General features: G+C 38.0%; 1 protein-coding gene across 1 annotated transcript in view; it reads left to right on the forward strand.

The window, feature by feature from the left end:
- Window positions 1-1,993: 1,993 nt before the first annotated feature.
- The window catches only part of EXO1 (exonuclease 1), an 84,833-nt gene continuing 70,436 nt past the window's right edge, over window positions 1,994-16,390 (forward strand). Inside the window, exons 1-7 of the mRNA XM_006868583.1 lie at window positions 1,994-2,154; window positions 3,424-3,543; window positions 6,934-7,057; window positions 9,045-9,182; window positions 11,791-12,003; window positions 14,166-14,353; window positions 15,171-15,267. Coding sequence (XP_006868645.1) covers window positions 1,994-2,154; window positions 3,424-3,543; window positions 6,934-7,057; window positions 9,045-9,182; window positions 11,791-12,003; window positions 14,166-14,353; window positions 15,171-15,267 — 1,041 coding nt within the window. The remainder of the gene's footprint in view (window positions 2,155-3,423; window positions 3,544-6,933; window positions 7,058-9,044; window positions 9,183-11,790; window positions 12,004-14,165; window positions 14,354-15,170; window positions 15,268-16,390) is intronic.

Raw genomic sequence — 16,390 nt, forward strand, 5'->3', positions numbered from 1 at the left:
CTGCTCATGTGTTCCCTTTGAGTTTCAGTCTTGGAGGGGAGTTTGTCCTGAAGGAACTTGATTGCTTTCCTTGATGGCTTGCTTATTCTTGTAGTAGATAGTCATACTGCCATTTCTTGTCTTGGGTTTTTCTTGATGATCTTTCTTTGAAGATGTATCTTTTGTCACTCTAGCTGTTCCAGACTGGTCTGCTTGTCCTATCTAATGGGATTGTCCCACCTCAGAAGGTTTTGGATGGTGGTCAAAATTCCACCTAAGGTCCTATACACTGCAAAGGCTCTGCAGGGGGCCTTTTCACTGGGGAAATTCTAGACCCCTTTTAGCCTAAAAGAGTTTTAGAAATTTTTCGTGAAATGTATATATGTCAATTTTCATGTTTATGTGTTCTATGTGCTGTTACTGTTAAGTACCATCGAGTCAGTTTGGACCCATAGCGAGCCTGTATAGGATTTCCATGGAGTGGCTGGTGAGCTTGAACCACTGACCTTGTGGTTCAAACTGACTTTGTAGTCCAGCACATTAGCCCAGTGCCACACCAGTTCTATATAGAGTTCTGTAAGGAGCTCTGGTAGCGCAGTGGTTATGAGTTGGGCTGCCAACCTCAAGGTCAACAGTTCAAAACTACCAGTGGTTCTGCGGGCAAAAGATGAGGCTTTCTGCTCCCGTAAAGATTTATAGCCTCAGAAACCCTATGCAGGGTTGCTACGAGTCGGAACCTACTCCATGGCACATCATCACCACCACCACCATTGAGGCTTTTTATAGAGGCATTGTCTGAGAGATGTCAGACTAATTGTTTTCTTCAAACTGGGGCTTGATAGCCACCTAGAGCCAAATGACCTCTTGTATCTAAAATTCAAAATCCCTGGGCTCGCTCCTGTAGCTGCAGTGACGTTAAGCGTCTGAGACCTTCTAAAATTGCTGTACTATAGCGTCCCAGTTCTGATACCTTATGAAAAGGGTTAAGACTGACTAATGATCCTGTACTTTCTTCGCTGGTGCTTCCAAACTCAATATCTAATGGGAGAAATCTGTTAATGAAATACAAAGCAACCGCTCAATGCTCATTTCTGTCTTTCATTTTTTTATTGTGAGGAAGAAAAAGAGAGAAGAGGATGTCTAGTTGATTTGGAAAGGACTGTGGCTGAGAGAGAGTCCTGGTGTGGTGCTGTAGGGTAAGCACTGAATTGCTAACCACACTGTCATTGGTTCAAACCCACCAGCCTCTCCTCTGAAATCAATTGAGGGCACTTAGCAATCAATGGCAGTTGCAGAATTTTTTTTATACAAAAGGGCTAGGTACAGCAACTTGGCTGAGAAAGGATGGAGCGTTAGAATTCGTCTTAAAGCTCAACTTGCACAGCAGTGTTACCTTTGGTTTGAGGTAACTTTCTGAGATTGGTACTACCACTGCTTTTGTTAGACTGTTCATTGCTTCCAATAATGCATTTCAATGGCAGTGTATTTCAGTCTTAAAAAAGGTACAGGTTCACTTCTATCAATTGAATACATTTTGCAATTAAAATGCTTACCTTCCTACAAATTCTGTTTTTGAGTTTCCATTCCCATACTAACTTATGTAAAGTCAATATGATACCTTGACATACCTACTTTTGTAGATGTGGCACTGTTTGTTAATGCACTGGACTTAAAGTCGGTTTGAACGGCAAGGTTGGTAGTTTAAGCTCCCCAGCCGCTCCTCGGAAGCCCTATACAGGGTCACTATGGGTCCAAATGTGAAAAGACTTTGGAAAGAATCAACACTGAGCAACTGTAGGTGGCATTAGAGGTCGTGTTGATTAATGTAAATATTATAGATGTAGCAATTGTTTGACCAGGAAGAGCCAAGTTAAAATATTAAAGAGCCATGATTGTCAAATATCTTAACAGGATAAGTTTCCAAAGTTTGTCTTTATTTTTCTAAAATTTTTGGTAACTGTTTTGCTTTAAATATTTCTGTTTTTCTTTCATGTCATGCAGTTAACGTGGCACAATGGGGATACAAGGATTGCTCCAGTTTATCAAAGACGCTTCTGAACCTATCCATGTGAGAAAGTATAAAGGGCAGGTAGTAGCTGTGGATACATACTGCTGGCTTCACAAAGGAGCTATCGCTTGTGCTGAAAAACTAGTGAAAGGTGAACCTACTGATAAGTAAGTTTGGACCAATTATTAATTCTTTTCCAATTAAGATTTACAAATACCCTTTTTTTTTTTTCCCTTCAGAAAGATAATGTTTACTAAATGCCAAGATTTATTAAGAAGTGACAGTGTGCTTTATAACATTGCCGAATTAGAGATCATTCCTGGCAATTATATCAGTTTTTCCAGTCTTTGTAATAAGCCAAAGCATCAGGACACCTATGTTCTGAAAATCCGTGGTGATTTCAGATTCCTTGGGTATAGATAGTCCACTGTGAGCCTTGTTAGCACAATGAGGCTTTGCTTCAATGGGTCAAAATGTTCTAACGCTTTTTGACTTCTCTTGGGACCAAGAATCTGGGCTGTGCTGATAGAAGTCTTACCTCTGCTATCTCATTTGAAGCAGATTCATTGGACTAATGTTCTATTTATTTTTAAAACAGAAACAAAAACACGAAAGCAAGAATTTAGTGTGAAATATCTTTATTTTTTAAACTAGATGAGTTAAAATGCTAATGTACCAACTTTTTTTGTATACAAAAGATTGTTATTTTAGTGAAAAAAAAAATTGGGTACGTCCTGTTGAGTTGTACAGTCACTATTGTTATCACTAGGTGTGGTGCTGTGGCCGAATACGTCAGACTGCACGAGTCTCTGAACTGCAAAGTCGGTGGTTCAAGCTCACCAGCTGCTGCTTGGAAACTCTATACAGGGTCGCTATGGGTCGGCATCGACTCTGCAGAATTTAACAGCAACAACAACATTAATTAAAGAGAAGCTTTTTTCCCACCTCTTTTTTTTATTGCAGTGAAAACATATACACCAAAATATCCACCTACACACTTTCACATTTACAACTCAATAGCATTGATTACATTTTTCATGTTTCATCACTAATATTGCTATCCTTCTCTAAAACAGTCCACCACCATTAATGTAAACACAGTGTACCCCAAACAAAAACTCCATTCCACACTTGGTATCAAAAATGTTTTATTTCTATTTGCTTGGAGTCTTGATGTGGCGTGGAAGGATAAGCACTCGACTGCTAAATTTAGGGTGGGTGGCTTAAACCCACCAGCCACTCCTTGGAAACCATATACTAGGTCGCTATGAGTCAGAACCAACTTGATAGCACTGAACAACAGTAACATATGCAATTTTTTGAGGAACCAAGAAACTCATCAATATTGTTCTTTTCCATCAGGTTTCAGAAAGAGCAAAGGTAATAATTACATTTAGAAATGCAAAGCACTGAACTTGACTTTTCTCTTTTCATAGGTATGTAGGATTTTGTATGAAATTTGTAAATATGTTGCAGTCTCATGGAATCAAGCCTATTCTGGTATTTGATGGATGTACCTTACCATCCAAAAAGGAAGTGGAGAAATCTAGACGAGAGTAAGTTTATTCGGTATTTAGTCTCCTAATTTAATTGTATTAAGGTGAGATACTGTATGCTATATGATAAGGCAGACTAGAACTGCTACATAGGGTTTCTGATGTTTTAGAAGCAGATAACTGTTGGAGTCCAACCATCAGTGTTTCCATTAGCAACCCAATGTTTCTAACCCACTGCCCAGGTGTTCATACATATTCAGTGACGGGACTGAATAACTACTGAGAAGAAAGAGATCCTCAGGGCTTATCACACAAACATATTAGTATGTGTATTCTCTAATTCTTGATTGGAAAGCATTATGTCCAATAAATCAAGGTTATTGATTTTTAGTAAGCAAAATTGATCTTTTTACTAGTGTTTTGGGGGCCTCTGTTTGCCTATTTTTTGTGTGTGTTCAATGTGTAGGTTTTTCATTTGAACTGTATTTACAGGGCTATTTTTTTTTTCAACTATTTACTGTGAATTGAGTGAAGGTATGCAAACAAGATCATCACCTTTATATTCAACAAATTATACACTTGTTTCATCTCAATGATTTCAGTCCCCTCCTTGCAACAGCAGTTTTCGTATTTCCTCCCTCTGGCTCCCCATGTACATCTTATTATTTCACAAATGAACAAAGCAAAAATGTTTTATGTTCACATACAGAATAAAAAGTATATATTCATTTAAATGTCCAAAGGATACATTCTGCAAGCCAGCCCCCTGCCTGCAGGCACACAATCCATAGGCCTAGAGCCCCCACCTGCTCTGTCTCTTCATGCCACCATCTCTGCTGTTGCCACTTTTCAAGGTACAGCTCTCACACTCCACTCAGGCTCTACCTTCTTGATGGTCCTAGGATCATCTGTTTCTGGAGTGAAAGATTAACCATTCCCCACTTTAAGTTACTCATCTTCTACAACTACAGTGTGACAATCACAATTATCCTGCTGCTAATGTTTACTCACAATTGAATCATCCTCCATCCCCTTTCACCAGATCCATCTGGAAAACTTTTCAGTGGGAATTCTACATTATCCACCCACCCCACACACACACACACATTCTGAAACTAAGCACACTCATGAAAGCTTGTAAGCTAGTTGCTTCATGCCTTTGTAGCCCCCCACCCCATTTTAGATACCTAGTTTCTAAATTGCCCATCCTTATCAACCCAGTACACTAAGGAAAAAAGGTTGTTCCTTGATATGAAGAGTCCTTGATAGGTCTCTTATGATACAATAATGAATAATTGGTATCAGGACTGTTTGTGAGGGTTGGAAATGTAAAGGGAGACATTTTGTAGCAAAAGGAGGGGAGTGATTGACTTTGCGGTCTAGGAGCGGAGGTCCCTGGGACCATAAATGAAGAAGAGCGGATAGTGGACCCTACCCAGAGCAACAGTGATGCCAGAGATGGAGGCAGAGATGATGACGTGGAAAGATGGAGCAGCTGGGGACTTTAGACCCATAGAGGGAGAGAGGCTGTGTGCTGACGACTGGGGCCAGGCTTGCAGGGTATACCCTTTGGTTGGTTGATGATGCACGTAGGGGATTGTAACCATGGCAATGAAATGACATATGATAGGATGAATGTAAAGCTAAAGTTCTCTCCTGTAAACTAACATAATTCACAATGAAACATTTAAAAAAAAAAAGTGAAGCTAGCATTCCGCATTTGTTTTCCAGTGAGCCATTAAAGAGGTGCACCCTAAACAGTGAGCGTGTCGATGATGTGCTCCTTCCCCAGGAACTACACTCAACATCAAGCTATTCTAGCTTTGTAATGTGAACACAGTGTTAGTGTTATTTTAGGGTTTATTTGTCACTTGGTATGATTTAGTAGCATACTTTTTGAGTCTGGGAACTCTCAAAATTGTTTGCCATGTAAATGGATGGGCTCCTGATGTGGCACTATAGGATAAGCACTGGACTTCTAATGGCAAAAGTTGACTGTTTAAACCTATTAGCCACTGTTTGTGAATCCTTTATAGGGTGCCTGTGAGTTGGAATGGACTTGAGGGCGCTTAACTACATGAAATGAATGGTAATTGCTTCTTTCGTTTACAGCAGTTTGCCTTATACAAGGTTTCATTGGAACACTCTACTTTTGGAAAGCAGCAGAAACCAGTATCTTGTATGATGCTTTTCTGTAAGGGTCACTCTATGTTTCCTGTCCTGGGACTGGAATCAGCTTTTTGTCTTAGAGTCCTTGGTTTCTTTTAGTAAAGGAAAGTATTTTAATACTGTTCCATACTTGGTATTAACAATGAGCGTCTGTGTTTCAATGATGTTTATTTCCATAGCCTTGACCTTATCAGGAGGAGCCTTTGTGGTACTGTGGTTAATTTCTGGGATGCTAAATCCAGCAGGAATTCTGGTGTGGTGCTGTGGGCTAATGCGTCAGACTGCAAGGTCATTTAATTGCAAGGTCAGTGGTTCAGGCTCACCAGCTGCTCCTTGGAAACCCTATACAGTGTCACTATCGGTCGAAATCGACTCAACAGCATTTATCAACAACAACAACAGCAATCCAACAGTGATTAGAACCCATCAGTTGCCCCATGAGAGAAAAATGTAATCTGTTCCCATAAAGATTATAGCTTCAGAAACCATATATGGCAGTTCTGTACTGTCCTGTGTTGCTATTGTTAAGTGCCCTGGAGTCGGGGCCGACCCATATCAATCCTGTATAAGGTTTCCAAAATGTGGTTGGTGAGCTTTCCTTGGAATTGAACTTTGGAGTCCAGTGCATTTACTCATAGCACCACACCAGGACTCCACACTGCCCTTGCTATAAGCCAGCTCGACTCCACAAGAACTTTTCAGTTGGCAGAACAAGGAACTGTATGTATTGGTGTACATTTACTGAACAATAAAAACCTCATGAGCTCAAAGTAATGCTTCTGATTCCAACTGAGTAGTAGAGATTGCTTTTTCCCTCTATATTGCACGTGTACCTCCTTTTTTCCATAACAAGAGTCCCTTGAGGCCTGGAAGATGATACTTTATTCTTTAGATGAATCCACATGAAAGAGTCACAAACACAGTATTTCGCTAATTCTTTGTCATGTTGATAAGTTGGTGGCTTTCATATTTAAAAATTAAGATTGATGGTGTAAAAGCCTTTGTTCACATTTTGTTTCCATGGGAATCTTTGGTACTCTATTTTCTTTTGACATAAAACACTGCTGTGAAGAAGTGATGATAATGTAACTTTCATAACAAGTTATGTCATATCTTACTTGTTCTATTTGCTGAGTAGCCCAAAGGATTTGGGTCAGTATTCTCAAGAATATACTGTGTATTTTCAAATTAATTAAAATATTTATTTCAGGAAAATATGTTGGAATACAGTTTTATTAGAGCTATTCGAGTCTGCCTCTTAAAATTTTTTCTCCCTTGCAGAAGACGTGAAGCCAATCTTCTTAAGGGAAAACAGCTTCTCCGTGAGGGGAAAGTGTCAGAAGCCAGAGAGTGTTTTACTCGGTCCATCAATATCACACATATGATGGCTCACAAAGTAATTAAAGTAAGCTGCCTGAGAAATGTAGCCAAAGTTGCAAATGACTAAATTTATTTAAGCTAATTTTAGGTTCCATTGGATAAACACTTGGCCTCAAGGTCGGTTTGAACTGCAAGGTCTTCCGTTCAAACTCATCAGCTGCTCTGCTTCTAGGAATCCGTATACTGCGGTGCTATGAGTCCGAGCCGACTCGACGGTACTTAACAACAATTATAAGTTACTTGTTAATGGGAAAGCATGAAATTAAAGACATTAATCTCAATGAAAAGGCAGGTATTGGAGAAGGGAATGATATACTTAGATAGACGAGTGTCCAGCAACTTCCCTAGGAGAAAGCCTAAGGAGTAAATGAGGCTCTCCCTTTTGAGATAAGTAATTTGGAATTTGGATAGATGAACTTCATTGGGCATGTTGATCCATAAATCCCAAAATCAAACCCATTGCCTCTGAGTCGATTGTGACTCACTGACACTGTATAAGGTTTCTGAGACTATACATTTTAAAGGGAGCATCTTTCTCCCATGTAGCAGCTTGTGAATTTAAACTGCCGACCTTGCTGTTAACAGGCCAGAGTTTATCCTACAGAGCCACTAAGGCTCTTTGTCCCATAGAACAAAAGGAACAAACTCCTGAGTTCACGATCATCCCACTGCCATGCTATACCCTTCCCTTTACAGCAACCATCAGAGGTCAGTAAGATCAGGAGCTCTACAGATTCCTCTTCTTCGTGGTCTGCTTCTACTTACAAGCCCTATCCATCATCACTTCCTTACCCACACAACTGTCAAGTGTCCCATAATTCCAACCTTCATGTTTCCCTTTTGGGGCCTGTTTTTAAACTGGTTGTTAAAGGAATGATGATAGAGGTGGGGTCAACTTTTTTTTAACTTATAGTACTGCTATCCAGTTCCCAAGCTAAAATAAGCACCAATGCTCATTTGGCTTTTTATTACGTGGGCATATTTTTACTCTTTCTGTGTGGTAAGAGGACGTCCTGGTGGGGCATTGTAGGATAAGCACTGGATTGATAACCAAAAGGTCAGGGGTTCGAATTCCCCAGCCGCTCCTTGGAAACCTTATATAAGGTTGCTGTAAATTGAAACTGACTTGATAGTACTGAACAACAACAAAATAACAGTGTGGTAGGAGAGGATGGTGTGTAAGCGGAAGAGTGAAGAATAAGAGAAAAGTTGTGCTTCCTCATTGTGCATAGTGGTATAGAGGAGAAACCCTGATTGGGTAAGGGTGTGAAAGGATGAGAGTAGAACCTCAGCTAGGCAGGAATCTGAAATAAAAGCAGCACAGATTACAACTTGCTGCTAAAATTGATAGTCATAGGATCTTGAAACCTCTTTTCCTATTTCTTCTCAAAACCTCTGCCTCTGGCCTGGGAGCTATGAGACCCTTATTTGGGACAAAGAAGTTTCTGTTCCACCTGCCTGGATTTTGAGTCAGGTTGTTGGGGACTGAGATTTTTTTTAAAGTTTCTTTCCACATTGGGTTGTTTTAAATATACTAATTAGATTTTACAGTTTCATCAATACGGTGTCTTACAGTGAATCAGATAGGTTTTTACAAAAGCCTAACAAAGAGTCCAGTGATTTATATAGGGAAAACACATTGAAAATACATTGAATGTTCCAAACTACTGTCTTTCATGCTTTTAGAAAATAACCATTCTTAAAATGGAAGTTTTCTATAGTTTTAAATAATTAAGCCTTATACACTTTTTTGTTTTCATGATTTTTCTCCTCTGAATGTCTCTCAGTATTTCTTTACTCCCAATTTACAAATTGATTTTTCTTTTTAATTTCTCACTGGTCATATGATTAATTTCTCATATACTTGAACTCAAAGTAGAAAACTTATACTTTAAAGTAAATGACTTACAGAAAACTATATATTAAGACTAGTAATAAAATGGGTTAGAGATTGGAAGCTATTTAGCACAAAATGGATGCTGTGCTAGATATTCACATTGTTCCTCTTCCAGGCTGCTCGCTCCCAGGGAGTAGACTGTCTTGTGGCTCCATATGAAGCTGATGCTCAGTTGGCCTATCTTAACAAAGCTGGCATCGTACAGGCCATAGTCACAGAGGACTCTGATCTCCTAGCCTTCGGCTGTAAGAAGGTACGTGACTGTAGCTACCACATGTTGCTTTTCTCTGTAGATAAAAGTAGTACTTAAGGAGCTAAAAATATTTTATCTTTAAGAATAATTATGCTGTTTATTTTATTTATGTAATCAGTATCTACTTGTACAGTGGTGTGGTGGTATAGTATAAGCACTGGACCATTATGTCAGTTTGAATCACAAGGCCAGCAGTTCTAACTTATACCAGCCGCTTCTCCGAAACCCTAGACAGGGTCACTATGAGTTTAAATTGACTCAATGACACTTAACAATAGCAATAACAACAAAATTGTTATTATTATTTTTAAAGTTTTTATTTGTTGCTGAAATGAAAGATATCTACTCCCCCTTTTTAGTTAGTCGTTTTCTACATTTACAGTTGTGACAATTGCCATTAGTCCTGATAACAATTACTTTTTATTGAATCATAAAATCCTATCCCCATCATCCCCCAGCCCCTTTCACCAGACCCATCTGGAAAAGAGGAAAACTATTCCGTGGGGATTCTACCTTACCCCTCTCATTCTGAAACTAAGCGTATTCATGAAAGCTTATTAATCCAGCCATTTTGTGCCGTTATAGCTCCCCATTTTTGATAGCCATTTTCTAAGTTGCCCATCCCTATCAACCCAGTGTACTGAAGAGGCAAGCTTGCTCCTTGATAGGAAGAATTCTTCCATTTCAGTTGGAATCTTGAGCAACTGCATCCATAATCAAAAGTCCAGTTCATCAATCTGTAACAATTTACATTTGGTCCCAGTTCTGGTTAGCTAGCCATCCAAGCTAGGTCACATGGGACTATCTGAAAGTTTGGGAGCTCTCTCACACCTCCCTCCACTTCAGGCCAGCCCTTCCTTTTTACTTTCTCATCTTAAGGTCAACAGATGTTAGTGGAACATGGTCAAAGTCAGCCCTTGTTTTCGTTGCTCATTTCCCCCACTTAACACTCACAAGTAGACCAGGGTGGTCAGTAGTGAGCATACTAGGCTACTCGTGGGTTCCCTCTGAGTTTCAGTTTTAGAAGGGAGGTTTCCCTGATGGGCTGATAAGCACTGGATCTCAAGGTTGGCGGTTCAAACTCACCAGCCACTCTTTGGAAACGATATACATGGTCACTGTGAGTTGGAGCTGATTCAGTAGTACTTAACAACAACAGCAACAGTAACTATAGCTATAATCAAAGGTCCAGTTTATGAAAGTCTCCCAGTTTACGCCTGTTCACTGTATCAGACTTCTTTATCTTCATCTAGTTGAGTTCTGGTCAGCTAGTCATCTAAGCAAGGTCAAATGGGTACTCTCTGCAAGTTTGGGAGATCTTGCACATCTCCCCCCACTTCAGCCCCGTTGGCTGCTTCATTCTCAATTCTAGCTCCCAGTGGCTAGGTCAGTGTCCATGGGTTTGGGAGTTCACATGTCTCCCTAAACTTCAGACCATCTCAAGGTCAACAGGTGTCTATGGAATATGGCCAAACTTAGCCCATGTCTTCATTGCTGCATTTCCCCCACTTCCACTCACAAGTAAACCAGGGTGGTCATCAGCGATCATACAAGATTTCTCAAACAATAATTATTCAAAATAAAAAGTTTTGCTTCTTGACATTTAGTATAATAAAGGGCATGTTTTCAGAGTAGGACCCCAATGTTGGAGGGTTTTGTTGTTACTTCCCATAAAATTTAATAAAATGTAGATGTGTTGGTCTTTTTAATAATGATAATCTGTATGCTTTACAGTTGGGTTAGGTAGTTAGCTAATTCATCCTTTAATGGCATGCTTCATAGTTAGAGTTATGAATGAAACTATTTAATGGAAAAATGATAAATTAAGGGAGAGAATTTAAGATATAAAACTATAGGATGGTGTTATATGTAGCACTGTAGGGTAATACCCTGGACCTCAAGGTCAGTTCGAGCCTCAAGGTCAGTAGTTCAAACCCAACAGCCTCTCCTCAGAAATCCTATACAGGGTTTCTATGAGTCGGAACTGACTCGATGGCACTTAACAACAACAACATATTTATACTTTATATTTTCATAGATGACTAGAATGGTTATCACAAAAGGTTAATACTGGGTAACGGTGTCAAATGAAGAATTATGAGCAGTGTTTTCTTCCTGAATGTATGTTTTCCAGAATTTCTATAGTAAATGTGTTGCCTTAAAATGTGAAATGTAAATATGTGTCACCTTAAAAAAGTAAGTTGGATGATAAGGAGAGAAAGCTTTCGTATGTAACATGATTATCATGCTATAAGTGAAAAGAGAGAGCAGAGAGGGCATTTTATTGTACTAGAGTAAGGAGAGTCAGCTTTTTAGTCATGACTTTTGACTGGATGTACGAGGGGACTTCAAAAAGTTCGTGGAAATTTTTCATTTTCTTTTTCCACAAATTTTTTGAAGCCCCCTTGTATAGCTTTGTTAAATCATATCCTGTACTTTAATTGGATTTGCAAATTTGGTAATGATAAGCCTCCCTACCTATCTCTCAGTGATAAATGATGTAGAAAAAATACTCCTTATTACTATTTTTTAAATTATTACAGTGATGTAGATAATGAAAAATAAGAAATAAGCCTTCATCTATTAACATGTTTCCTTCCTTTTGAAGGTAATTTTAAAAATGGACCAACTTGGAAATGGATTGGAAATTGATCAGGCTCGTCTAGGAATGTGTAGACAGCTTGGAGATGTGTTTACAGAAGAGAAGTTCCGTTATATGTGCATTCTCTCAGGCTGTGACTATCTCTCTTCACTGCGTGGTATTGGACTAGCAAAGGCATGCAAGCTACTACGATTAGCAAATAATCCAGATATTATAAAGGTAAGAGTGCTCTACCAAGGTTCATATTCGATTTCTGAAACATTTCTTAAATAACAGAATAAACTACATAAAATACTGATTTTAAATATTGTTGTATCAATAGACTAAGCTGTCTCATTAAAGTGAGAAAATAACTATAGCATGCTGTTTTAAACTGATTCTACATGGGAAGATTCATTTTTTTCAGCAATGGATAAAGAAGTAACTTTAAAAATTAAAACTAATATCAAGAGATGTAAGGGCGTAAGTGTCTTGATTTCTAGCCTATCATTCTATAGTTGTTGTCATTGTTGTCTGCCCTTGAGTATATAGCACCCTTGCGTACGGTTTCTGGGGAGATGCTGACCGGTTTGAATCGCCAACCTTGCCATTTGCAGGCAGTCCAGTGGTTGGTTATACTACAGCATCACACCAATGCAGTGGTTCCCAGACTTTTCGATGTTAGGATTCCTTTGTCCTCTTAAAAACGTTTTGTGGCAATAATTTTTGCTTGTGTGGGTTATAGTTGCTGATATTTATCAAATCAGAAATGAAAACAAAGAATTTTGTTATATGGATTCATTAAAAACTAACAGTAATACCTTTAAAAAAAAAATTTTTTTTAAGCTTTGATTGTGAATTGAGTGACAGTTTATAGGACAAATCATTAGCCTTGCACTCAACTAATCATATTTTGTTTCATTGCAATGATTACAATCCCCTCCATGCACCACTGGTTAACAATATTTACCTCTATTCCCTCTTTTTTTTTTTTTGATGTACACAAAACACACAGAAAATATATATTTGTTTAAATGACCCAAGGGCTCATTTTACAAGCCAGCCTCCTGTCCGCTGGCACACAGCCTTCCTTATACCAGGGGTCTAGAGTTCTCAGCTGCTCTGTCTCTCCATACCATCACCTCTGCTTCTATCTCTGGTGTTGCTGTTTCTCTGATTCGTTTCCTATCCTCTGCTCATGCGCTGCTGTGCTGATGGTCCTAGGGTCCTCTGTTCCTGGAATGAAAGATTTAACTATTCCCCCCGTTTTGTTTCACATCTTATGCTTTTACAATTGTGACAGTCACAATTAGTCATGATAACAGTTACTCACTATTGAATCTAAAGAATCTTATCTGCGTCCTTCCCATCCCCTTCCACCAGACCCATCTAGATAGAAAGCAGCTGGATTCTCCACATTCAGTCTAATACATATCTCTGGACAGCTTCTCTGATGTCTTTGCCTTAAAAACAACAACAGAAAGTCATCAAAGAAGTTAACTTTTCCTCCTCTCATAGTTCTATAAATGACTTTATGATTTTCAGAGCAACAGTCCCATTTTCTGTTTCTGAGAATACAAAACATGAATGCTCAGGGATAAGAATGTTGTAATACAATGTAAAAGTCTTTAGTGTGGGAGAGAGGGGTGGAGCTTGGAATAGGTAACATGTGGGAGAGAGGGGTGGAGCTTGGAATAGAATAACATGCCTGTGACCCTAGGATCATTTCAGTTTTTTTTTCTAGTTTTTACTTAAACGATGAGTTTGTTTTATAACCGCTAAGACCCTTTCCAGTGTAGCCACCCTTGACTAATAGAAGATTGAATGTTGACTTAATTTTAAAGATGCAACCTAAGAATATTTTATTTAATTCTTAGGTTTTTTGTTTTGTTTTGTTTTTTTTGTATGGATGAGACTTTGAGGAAGAATAATATATTTTGAAGTTAACACTTAGGAACATAAACTTGATGTATAAGTGAGCTTTTGATTCTTTGGCTTAATAATAGAAAAACCAAAGAATATTAGTTATAGAGATTTCAGTTTTTAAGTGACAGAAGATGGTTATGTTTGCTGGTAGGGTTTTTTTCTTTGTTTGTTTTTAATATAAATGGAAGCTTTTGATTTTTTTTCTGTCCTTCCTTATTTTTCTATAATCTACTTATAAATTGATCTATCTTGGAAATAATAGGTTTGTTTGGAGTCCTAGGTGTGGCACTGTTTGTTACTGTGCCAGACTACAAAATTGTTTTGAACCTATAAGGTTGGCAGTTCAAGCTCACCAGTGGCTCCTTGGAAACCCTATACAGGGTGCTTTTATGGGTTGGAACCGACTGGATGGCAATTCACAACAACATTCTTTTGTTGCTGAAAACTAACTAGTGTCCCTTGACATCCTTTGCTAGGTTATCAAGAAAATTGGGCATTATCTCAAGATGAATATAACAGTACCAGAGGATTATATCAAAGGCTTTATTCGTGCCAATAACACCTTCCTTTATCAACTGGTTTTTGATCCCATTAGAAGGAAACTCATTCCCTTGAATGCCTATAAAGAAGATATTGATCCTGAAACACTAAGCTATGCTGGGTGGTATCCTTTCTGAACCAGAATGGTTGAATTTTGTGTTTGTTTATTGTAAATTTTTATGATAATATTTTAATGAGGCATTGAGGTAAAAGCTTGAAAATTATGTTTTGCTTCCTTTTTTTGTGTGGTGAAATGTGTTTTTGTTCATTTTTGTTAACATGCTAGTTAAAATTTAGAGCAACTTTGTTATTAATCAGATGCCCATCTGCTCGAATATGCTAATTCTTTAGAGATTCACACGACAGAAATCTGCACAGGGTTAATCACTCATAGCACACATTCCAAAGGTGGGTCTTGAGAGAATCGCTCCTGACAATGTCGATTTATTAGGAAGAACTTTCTAGGTAGGTAAATGTACTGGGAGACAATGCTTTTTTGTTGTTTTGTTTTCACAGTCACTGGCCATGACTCTATCCCTCTTGAAAGATTAGAGCCTTGGCAGCATAGTGGGTTATGAGTGGAACTGCTAACTTTCACATGAACAGTTTGAATCTACCAGCTGCTCTGATGGAAAACAATGGGGCTTTCTGCTTCTGTGAAGATTTACAGCCTTGGAAACCCTATATTGACTTAACAGCATGTAACCTCCTCAACCACCCTTGAAAGGCAAATAAGTGATGACTTGGGACTTTGTTTCAGAAGACAGTCAACTTCTGCAGTGGCGAGTAGGGACTAGTTAACTATGCCAGTGGTTTTGGTAAAATCCAATTATCATAAATTTAGAGATTTTCTGTGACAATAGAAAATATTTTTCTGTCTTAGTACAGTATCATTTTGTTTGGTTGTTAATAAATGTAATTTTCCTTAATCTCAGTAACAGGTATATTGATGATTCTTTAGCTCTTCAAATAGCACTTGGAAATAAAGATATAAATACTTTTGAACAAATTGATGACTACAATCCAGATGATGCTATGGTAACTTTTTAATGACTGCTTTATTAAAGAGCACATTTAAGCTGTGATTAAAGGTGGTTATACTGAACATGTCTAAGAACAAGAATGTATGGATTACTAAAGTAGCCATTCTTCATGAGGCCAAATCCCAATCAGATCTTAGTTCTAGTTATCTAAAAGGTATTTTCAGTCTTTTTATTCACTAGTTTCTCTTTTTTAAAAAAACACAATAGGATCTAATGCCATGAGCCATTAATTGCATATACTTTTTATATCCATTCCTTCAGTTATTCTTAATTACTTTGTTAATTCCCAAGGGATATCACCTTATTTTGTTTATTTTTCCCCCTTAAAGTGAAAAGACAGATTGGTTTCCAAGTTTAGGTAGAATTTTTGTCAGGTAGGATTTATGGCCCAAGCAGTAACATTTTTTGGTATAATGGTTATTTTACTCTGTTAGGATATCATTGACAACCTCAGAAGATTATGTGTTGTAATTGTGAATAACTTTTAATGACCTTTAAAAGTAATTTCTTCCAATATTAATTGCCAATAAATACTTCCTCAGGGGGGAAAAAAAATTATGCAAGAATCATTATAGCCCAAAGAGTAGCCTTCTGTTTTTCTATATTGCCCACTAATGATGCTACCATGTACTAGTTTGATAGAAAATATAGTGAAACCTGTGAGAGCTGTAACATGAATTGATTGCCTTGTTTTTGTAGGTCTCCTAACTTTTCTAACTCTGATAAGATGGCAATATTCCCAATTTTCTATTGCTCTCTAGTAGTGCAAGGTACTTGGCATTTCTTCCTCAGATAGGTTTCCTTCCACCTTACACAAGTTCTGACTTCCACAGATTTTACTGTAGTATGTTATCTTTGGTTGTTTTATTTAGTGTGAACTCACCAATTTCTAAAGTTGGTAACTTTATTTATTTTTTAACTTTTTATTGTGAATTGAGTGAAGGTTTACAGATCAGATCATCAGCTTTACATTCAACAAACCATATCCTTTGTTTTCGTCTCAGTGGTTACAGTCCCCTCCCTTAACAAGTTATCTTACTTCCTCCCTCTGATATCCCATTTGCATCTTATATTTTACAAATGAACAAAGCAAAAATATTTGATGCACACAAAGCAAA

Source organism: Chrysochloris asiatica, unplaced genomic scaffold (assembly GCF_000296735.1).
Source record: "Chrysochloris asiatica unplaced genomic scaffold, ChrAsi1.0 scaffold00119, whole genome shotgun sequence".
In the NCBI taxonomy this organism is placed as follows: Eukaryota; Metazoa; Chordata; class Mammalia; order Afrosoricida; family Chrysochloridae; genus Chrysochloris; species Chrysochloris asiatica.